Below are 8,438 nucleotides of genomic sequence, written 5' to 3' on the forward strand. Positions count from 1 at the left end.
AACATGCAAAAAAAAAAAGAAATCAGGAAGGGGGCCAACACTTTTTCACACCACTGTATATATATATATTCTTTTTTTTTAATACTAGCTGTGGGACGAGTAGTTTCTCGTCTGTGATAATCAACAGTATTTATTGAACCTGGAACATTCCTTTTTATTTATTTCTAGCAAATTGTGTTTCCAGACAGAACTTGTTGTAAGATTTTGGACATTTAAGATTAAAAAAAAAACTCAGAAGGTTGGTTAGTCAGGCTCTAGATGGCTATTCTTCCACTGAGCCGTTAGTAGTAGAGTTGGACAATACAAAGGCACTCATCACACAGATAACTCAAACACGGCCACTCACATGGACACACACCGGAAGCTCCAGTCACAGCCTTACAGCGGAGAATCGAAAGCAGCAACAAGGGATCCATGGAGACATGCTACTGAAATGTCTTTTTGTCCTTTTTTTGTTTTTACTTATTGGTGAGTGTCTTATTGTGTGTGAGATGTTATTTCATACTCCTCCAAAGGCCAGCACAAGCCAATTCACATTGAGGTCCGCGGCGCTTTGCTCGGGGTCTTTCCTGAACAGTGTTATTTTAGTATCATTGAGATACTATTTTTTAGTTTGTTTTATTAGTATTTTGGATTAATTTTAATTTAAGTTTTTTATATGTATGTTATTTTATTAATTTTGTTGTGTTTTTATCATTGTCATTTTTTTTTTTTTTTTTTTTTTTTTTTCAGTTTTGCTTTGTTGTTTTAGTACATCAGGTTAAGCAAAGTTTTTTATGTTTCATTGTATTTTAATTAAAGTTATTTTAAGTAACAGACTGTTTTAATTAACTATAATAACCCTGTTCCTGACCCTTTGAGCTACAGACCTTCCAAAAACGCTACACTCCTCTTTGAATTAAATATAATGTACATTGAGGGCAAAGAATCAAGAACCCTTTCCTGTTTTTACAAATGGGTCTTGAGTTCGCGTTCATAAAACATTGATGTTGGGACATTTGGACGATGCTTGTGCTGTCTTATGGCTGCGTCATGATCATCGCTTACCAAAGAGGAACTCCATCTCCATGGTTAGACGAGTGGTCACGATATTCCCATCCATTGTTAACGGATCCCTCACATTCGTCATAGTCATCCCTCAAGTGTCCACTCCAAACCAATGGCCCGTCCTCTTTGGTAGTGATAGCTGTCATTGTACTATACTCTCTCCAAAATCACGACAGATCTGATTTGTCAGAGTTATGTACTAACTACATCTGTATGGAAACCTCAGAGTTGCCACATACGTTTCACATTTCCTCTGCCTTCTCTCAAACGAATGAGCTCCAAGTTTTTTTCAGTTTTGTAGGAAAGTTAACAGTGCAGCTTAAGTTGTTGATGTCTTATTTATTAACCTGATCCCGGTGCAATGAAAACCCCACGTACAGCCCGAAAGAGCAGAGACCCTAGTATCCACCCCTGTGGCACACCCTAACCCCATTTCCCCCCGCCATCAGAATGTATATACCGCTGCCTCCTGCCAGGCCGCACTATTAATCGCAGCTCTCTCTGCTCTTGTCCTCACTGTAGGTGGTCTTTTCATTGACAATCCCTTTTACCAGCCACGGACCATCGCTCCATTTTTTATTCACTTGGGTCCTCAAGATCTCTTCTCTGACTTCTAGAACCATCAGGTTGTGTGGCTCTAAACTGTCGTACCAATCCAGGCTTGACCAGGCTGTCTCCACCGCACAGAAACGGCCCAAACATCATACACTCCACCCAAACCCATCCATACCCAATCTAAGGATCCAAAAATGCACCAATCTTACAAAAGCAATACTCTATTTGACTTGCTCATCCCGAAAACTGGCCAGGGACTTCGGTTCCTTCTTATATAGCAATACACTTGAACTCTTTTGGGCTTTAAGCTTACTTGAGATGTGAATGTTCAGTTGAGTCTTACTCAAACTTGGCATTGCAATATAGTCATTTTCATTGTATATTCACCACGTGTGTATGTGTGGCTATATTAAAAATACATGCATATATATGTATGGTCTATGGCACTATAAATATATATGTGTAGATATACCGATGTACTTATGTATATTTATATACAGTATATATATACATATACATATTCTTGGTATTGATTATTTTAGAATTGCAAAGTGATATGTAACCATTATACTAGGATATAACTTTCTTCCAGTTTTATATATACAGTATACATATATATATATATATATATGCTAAGCAATTTAATCTCGTAAATTATACTTGTGAACATGCAATATGAAAGCCCTTTTGTGATATGTAACCATTATACTAGGATATAACTTTCTTCCAGTTTTATATATACAGTATACATATATATATATATATATATATGCTAAGCAATTTAATCTCGTAAATTATTCTTGTGAACATGCAATATGAAAGCTCTTTTCTTAATCTACCTGTAGTAGATTAGTAATGCTTCCTTCTCTCTGACTCGAGCAGCTTCGCCGTGTCTTTTCGTCAGATCTGCACGAGAGTGCGCGTGTGTTTTTGCTCAGTCGACCAAAGTCTGGCGTTCTGGTTGGGTTAGGAGGTTGTCCTCCAAACATCTGGCCACTGTGCCGCCTACATCCACACCTCACAGACATACACGCAGGTCTTTCAAAAGCACATCACACGCCAGATTTGTTTACACCTTCTGGCCGTTGGCTGAGGTGCATACTCGTACACGTAATCACGGTATGAGGGGCAGCTAGTGTGACCCGGTCACTCCTCACTTTCCCCTGCAAAAGCACAGGTGACTGTTTAATGCGGCATAGGTGGCCCTTAATTTGCCTTTCCATTAATTTTGTCATTCTTCTCAGGCTTGTTTCACATGCACATGAAAGTGTTTCACATTTGGACATATTTGTTTTATTGCACATGTTGCAGCATTTACATTCAGCATGAGTTTGCTTTACAGAAGCATAGCTGCAAGTTTCTGCGCTGTGCCTGTTCTTGCCGAAAATATGTTGAAAATGTGCTTTTAACCTATTTTATCAACATAGTAGTTTGCATTAATGGCTTTTATACACCAAAAAGGCACACAAACAGGAGTTTCTATTCAGTAAATCTGCCTGAATCTAGATTTTTGAAGCCATTTATAACTACACTTTGGGTTTGGGCTCAGTTCAGTGTAGATTCATTTATATTTTGATGCAAATGTGATGTGATCCTTGTGTAAATTTTCATTTTCATGATGATCAGGTTCATAGTAATTTTCAATGGCTAGCTCCCAGTAGCTATTTAATCATTTATGGTTGTTATTAAAAGAGATACTCAATGTAGTAACCTAGAAAGCACTATTTTCTGGTTAGAACCGCAGTTTAGCAGAAACTGTCATTGTGAAAGTGCAACGCATGTTTTACTGCTGCGCACACGTGTGCTGTGAAACAGGCCTGTTGATGCAGCAGCGTGCGGTCGCTTTTTACTTTTGCGTTTTTCTTCAGCAGGTCTGTTGTAGCGCAACTTTAGGCTAACTAATTAATAACAGCACTAAAAAAATAAAAAAAAAACTCCCAGATATCAACCACAGAGCACAGTCATGGGAATAAGCTTGATTATATTGTTTTAGCTGTGCTATATTCGGACTTGAAGCTATTTGAAGAATCATCCTACCGTCAGGATTGTATTACTGTAGTCTGAATGCTTATCGTTAAGTAATGAAAGTAATTTTTATATCAAAATTTCCTTCACTTGTTACCTTCATGTTTATAAGAATAGATCATTCAACCAATATCACTAGTAATGTATTGATGTTTGTATGTCAAAATACTTTTGATAATTTACTGAGCGTTCAGTAACCAATGGAATGTCACAATTTCTCACCGAAACCCAAATGTATAAGGCCCAAAAATTTCACAAAAACAGAACACGACTCACATACTTCACCACCCAGCTCACATATACACTGAATGTGTCCCCTTATATAAATCTCCCTATGTATTTAGTCATATTTTAGCTGTTGTGTTTGAATGTGAAATATTGTAACTCTCAAATAGGAAAAGATGGAATATAATCACAGAAATAGTTCAGAATAGTACTAGTTTAATAGTAATAGTACAGTAATAGTTTAATAAGAACAATAGTACAACATGCATCATATAATAATAACAGTTTAAATATACTTGTTTAACATAATGCGTTTTTTTTTTCTTTTATTTCACATTTTCTTTAAGTGGAACATTTTTAAAAACAAATTCATTTTTCTGTTCCCCAACCAGACGAGACTTCGGTCAGTTTTGAATTAGAGCTGGTAAGTCTTGTATGGGTAAGTTTTGCGTGGAAATGCAATAGATAGATTTCAGAGAAAGGCGCATCAAAAGACCCTGCAATGACAAAACATTAGATGGCCTTTATTTTTCTTTGAGCTTTACGAATGATCGTCAAACACACAAGCCCCTTTCCACGATGCCACACCAGCATTATACGGTTCAAACGACTGACAACTAGGAGTTAACGTTATTAACGTTATATTGAGTTAGTAAAACAGAGGGCTGACGAGGTGTAGCAGAGAATGTTTTCATTTTTGCATCAGCGATTCAAAATCTTCCATGTTATTTATGTTTAATCAGTTTGCAGAACATAAAACCCTTAGTTGGTGATTAAAGTCAACATGAAATGTCAAAATGTTCCTGTGGCTCAGTGGTACAGCATTGCGTTAGCAGCGCAAAGGTCGGGGGTTCAATTCCCAGGGAACACACACACTGATAAAAATTTATAGCCTGAATGCACTGTAAGTCGCTTTGGATAAATGCATAGATTTAATTTGAAATTTAATGAAATCAGAATTTACCTTCTTAATACACATTTTATTGGCTTATTATGAATGATTGATCACTGTAAGTAAATGTTTTTTTTTTTGTTTGTTTTTTTTTGTTTTTTTTCCATCTAGCTGTAATGCATACGCAATGACTTTTGGCTGATGTCAACAATTTCTCCTTTTTCAGACCCTTTTCTCTAATTATCTAGCTTGCTTATATGTAACGCTAACTTTCATAATCCAGTAAATTTCCAATGTAAAAAAACACCTTGCAGTTTGTTTTTCCTGTTTTTAAACTGCCATTTCACTTTGAAATACATAACATTGTTTACAGAAGCGAGTCGTGAATGTTGTTTCATGTTGACTTTAACCAAGTTTACCTCGTAATATGATTTCTCACACTCACACGTGCTGCAAACTATTACATATTTCAAAGCAATGTCTCATAGTGAGTGAAGATATTACAGGGATGTTTCATTAATCCAAATCCAATGTAATAAGCCATGTAGTTCGTCTTTATAAACACCAGACATAGCTGCGTTGTTTTGCTGCAGTGCTTAAAAAGCATAAGAATCTTCTCCTGAAGTGCAAACATGCCCCTCTTCATGCCAGCCTGCTTCCCCAGGTGGCATCGACAGCCAGATGGTCTTCATAACTATGTTGTGAGGACTCATATTTTAGTTCAGTTTAGGTTTTAATTCTGCTCATCAAAGTCGAGCGGAGCTCATCAGCTGTTGAATCTCAGTGGTCTATCATAGGGAGAAGACATTTGCACAGCTGCATCTCCTGTGAAATTAAGTGTGATGGTGACGTTTGAAATAATAAATTCCAATAAAAGACTCAGAGAGGCTTCAGAGCCACAAGAGAACATCGGATTCAAATAAACCAGGCTTGATTTTCTTGCAAGCCATCAAAAGTTTATTTTTGATTCTGGTTGGTGACTCATGAATGATGTCACCGTTTGTGGGCGGAGCCCCGATATTTGCACAAGATTGTATACCACTTCCATCAGCTCTACTTAGGTAGATGTCAAATGCAACATCTACATACAGCATCCGCTTCTGCTATTTTAGTACTCTTAGAGTAATTTGTCGGAGCCATGAGGCAGCATTAATGTATGTGCTATAGACATCTTGGAGCCCCCAGTATCTTCACTTTATCTGTCCAAAAGAAGGCTGCATCTACATTAATCCAGATACATCTTCTCTATGTTTTGGCCTTTCTTCCACACTGAGACAGCATTTTTGTTCTGTGAAAACTGATCTTTTTGAAGATGCACTCCAAACACGTTTTAGCATTGTAGTGTGGACTGTGAAAGCTCAAGGTATTTGAAACCAATGAAGCATGTTTAGTCATGCGATGCATATTGTACGGATAGATATGTCGTTGAACCTACATTTGCCTGTTATGTACTGTTCACTTTCACAGTGTTGCTAAAGATAAATGTTACTTTGTATAATCTTCATATTACATTCCTGCAAAGATGACAGAAAATGTACTCGCAATTGCTGTGCTTTGGCAAAATATGAGGACAATTGCGTTTTAGACCAAACATATGATGATGATTGAGTGCGCACCAGTAAGTGGTGGGGTATTTTGATAATAAAATGATCGTGCCGGAAGAATAGCGTGAGAACTTTATTTTGTATGGTCTCTCGGTGTGATCTTAGTGAGCTTTTATTACATTTTGCCCATTTGCAGAAATATGATTTTTTTGTTGTTGTTTCAGACCCTATTTTCGACCATTATTTTCCTATCTGGATTAATGCAGAAATAACCAATGTAATAAAAAGCTCTTTAAATTTAAAAAGAAATCTAGACTGAAATCACAACATTGGCTCCGAATTGTTGATTTGACTCTTGCCTCTGATAGAGCCAATACAATCAATCTTTTGTCGAAGCAACATTTTTTTTTTTTCATTTAATAGATAAATGGCTAGATTAACTGATTCTGAGAAGAAGAAAAATTCATTTTTCATTTTAGACTCACTTTGTAAGATTGATGACCGTTCGATTTAGTCCTAAAGAGACACATCCCCACACAAAACACTGATGTACACTTTATAATGTTGGTGCTTTATCAATACAAGCAGACTACTTTGTAATTTTTGATGAGTCTTAATTATGAAGCAATTAAGTGGTGCAATATTTATCCTGTCGTGAAGGAAAGGGACTTGTGTGTGGGACTCGAGTTGGAAATTCAACTTGCGAGCTTGCGATGCAAGTACAGAAATATAGATCCAGTTTCAGCTTGAGCAAGCTTCGCAAAGTGAATTGCTGAAGTGAATGTTTTCTCCATGTCTCCAATCTCCTCCTGCATATAGCCGGGGCAGATGGGGACGGCCGTCATTTGAGCTGGCTCACGTGTGAGCCGAGGCGCTGAAGGTCCCATAAACTGAACCAGCAATAGAGCCATGTTTAGGTTTGGAATGTATTTATGTAGTAGAATGTACTTTCATAGAAGAGCTAACTGCATCTTTGTAGACACATCCAAATACACTGATACAAATATTTACCTATATTATAAAAAATACTCATGTGATTTGTGTGTGCGTGTTCTTTTTTTTTTGGTGCTTATGCCCATTTTTATGTTTCTTTTATTTATTTATTTCTTTAGGGGTGCTTATGCCCATTTTTATGTTTCTTTATTTTTTTATTTGAATTTTTTTTAACCTTTATGAGCATGGCAAATCCTTGCTTGCGTGCTCTTCGATGATTCTGTAAATACTCCTCTTGAGTCAGACTGCGAGTGAAAGCAGTCTGCGGGATTCTCAGTTATCTATTTCACAACTTTTATGTAACTTGACAAATTATATAAACAAAAAATTATCTAGATTTGAGATTATAAAGGGTAACAATATAATGTGAAGTGGTGATTGTGCACAACTTCTGTGAGCGAGCAGTGCTTGAACATGACAGGGTGTATTTTGTCCTGTGTCCTATCTGTTTTTGTTTACATCTAGAGTACACCAGAAGACATATACACAAAGACACGTATATGCTACAATAAATTTCATGTTTGCTTGAAATCTAGCCGACAGGTCATTGGGTATGTGCACTGTCTCCAATAAGCTAGAGGGCAGTAATGCGCAACAGCCAATAAACCTCAGTCGTGTTAGACGCCATGTTCAATTTAATGTGGTTGAAAACACGGCTGTGAGGGAGAGACTTATGGCGCTTTTTCACTGCATGGTACGACTCGGCTCGGTACGGCTCAACATGGCACGGCACGGTTCAGCTCAGCTCGGCACGGTTTGCGTTTCCACTGCAGTTCAGTACCGCTTTAGAGTGGGCGGGATTATTCACATGTCATTATAGTTGCGCCGCCTCTACTACCACGACTCCTAAAAAAAACTTTTTCATTACGCGACGCCACATCAAGCTCTCGCTGGATCTGCTCCTCTGCTATCAACGAGAGGAACGTCTGTTCTTCCGCAAAAGACAACAAAACTTTTTGGTTGTTCAAAAAAAGGTGCGCTCGTTCAAAACAGTTGCGTTCGATCCTTTGCTGGCTGTGCTGGTTTAAATCTAGCGGTTCTTTTGTGTTTGTGTCGCAAGTTCAGTGACGCAGGTAGTGACGATTCTCTCCGGCCAATCCGTGATCAGCAGAGTTTACACGTCACGTTTTGGTAACGGTACGGTTCACTTGGAACCC

At 37.7% G+C, this 8,438-nt stretch overlaps 1 protein-coding gene across 6 annotated transcripts in view; it reads left to right on the top strand.

The window, feature by feature from the left end:
* Window positions 1–2,030, top strand: part of LOC107685126 (spermatid perinuclear RNA-binding protein-like) — a 119,770-nt gene extending 117,740 nt beyond the window's left edge. For all 6 annotated transcript variants that reach the window (XM_016481628.1, XM_016481630.1, XM_016481632.1 and 3 more), the window contains exon 19: window positions 1,570–2,030. In XM_016481628.1, coding sequence (XP_016337114.1) covers window positions 1,570–1,664 — 95 coding nt within the window. In that variant the 3' untranslated portion in view covers window positions 1,665–2,030. The remainder of the gene's footprint in view (window positions 1–1,569) is intronic.
* Window positions 2,031–8,438: the final 6,408 nt, after the last annotated feature.

Source organism: Sinocyclocheilus anshuiensis, unplaced genomic scaffold, assembly GCF_001515605.1.
Source record: "Sinocyclocheilus anshuiensis isolate Anshui unplaced genomic scaffold, SAMN03320099.WGS_v1.1 scaffold914, whole genome shotgun sequence".
Lineage (NCBI taxonomy): Eukaryota > Metazoa > Chordata > Actinopteri > Cypriniformes > Cyprinidae > Sinocyclocheilus > Sinocyclocheilus anshuiensis.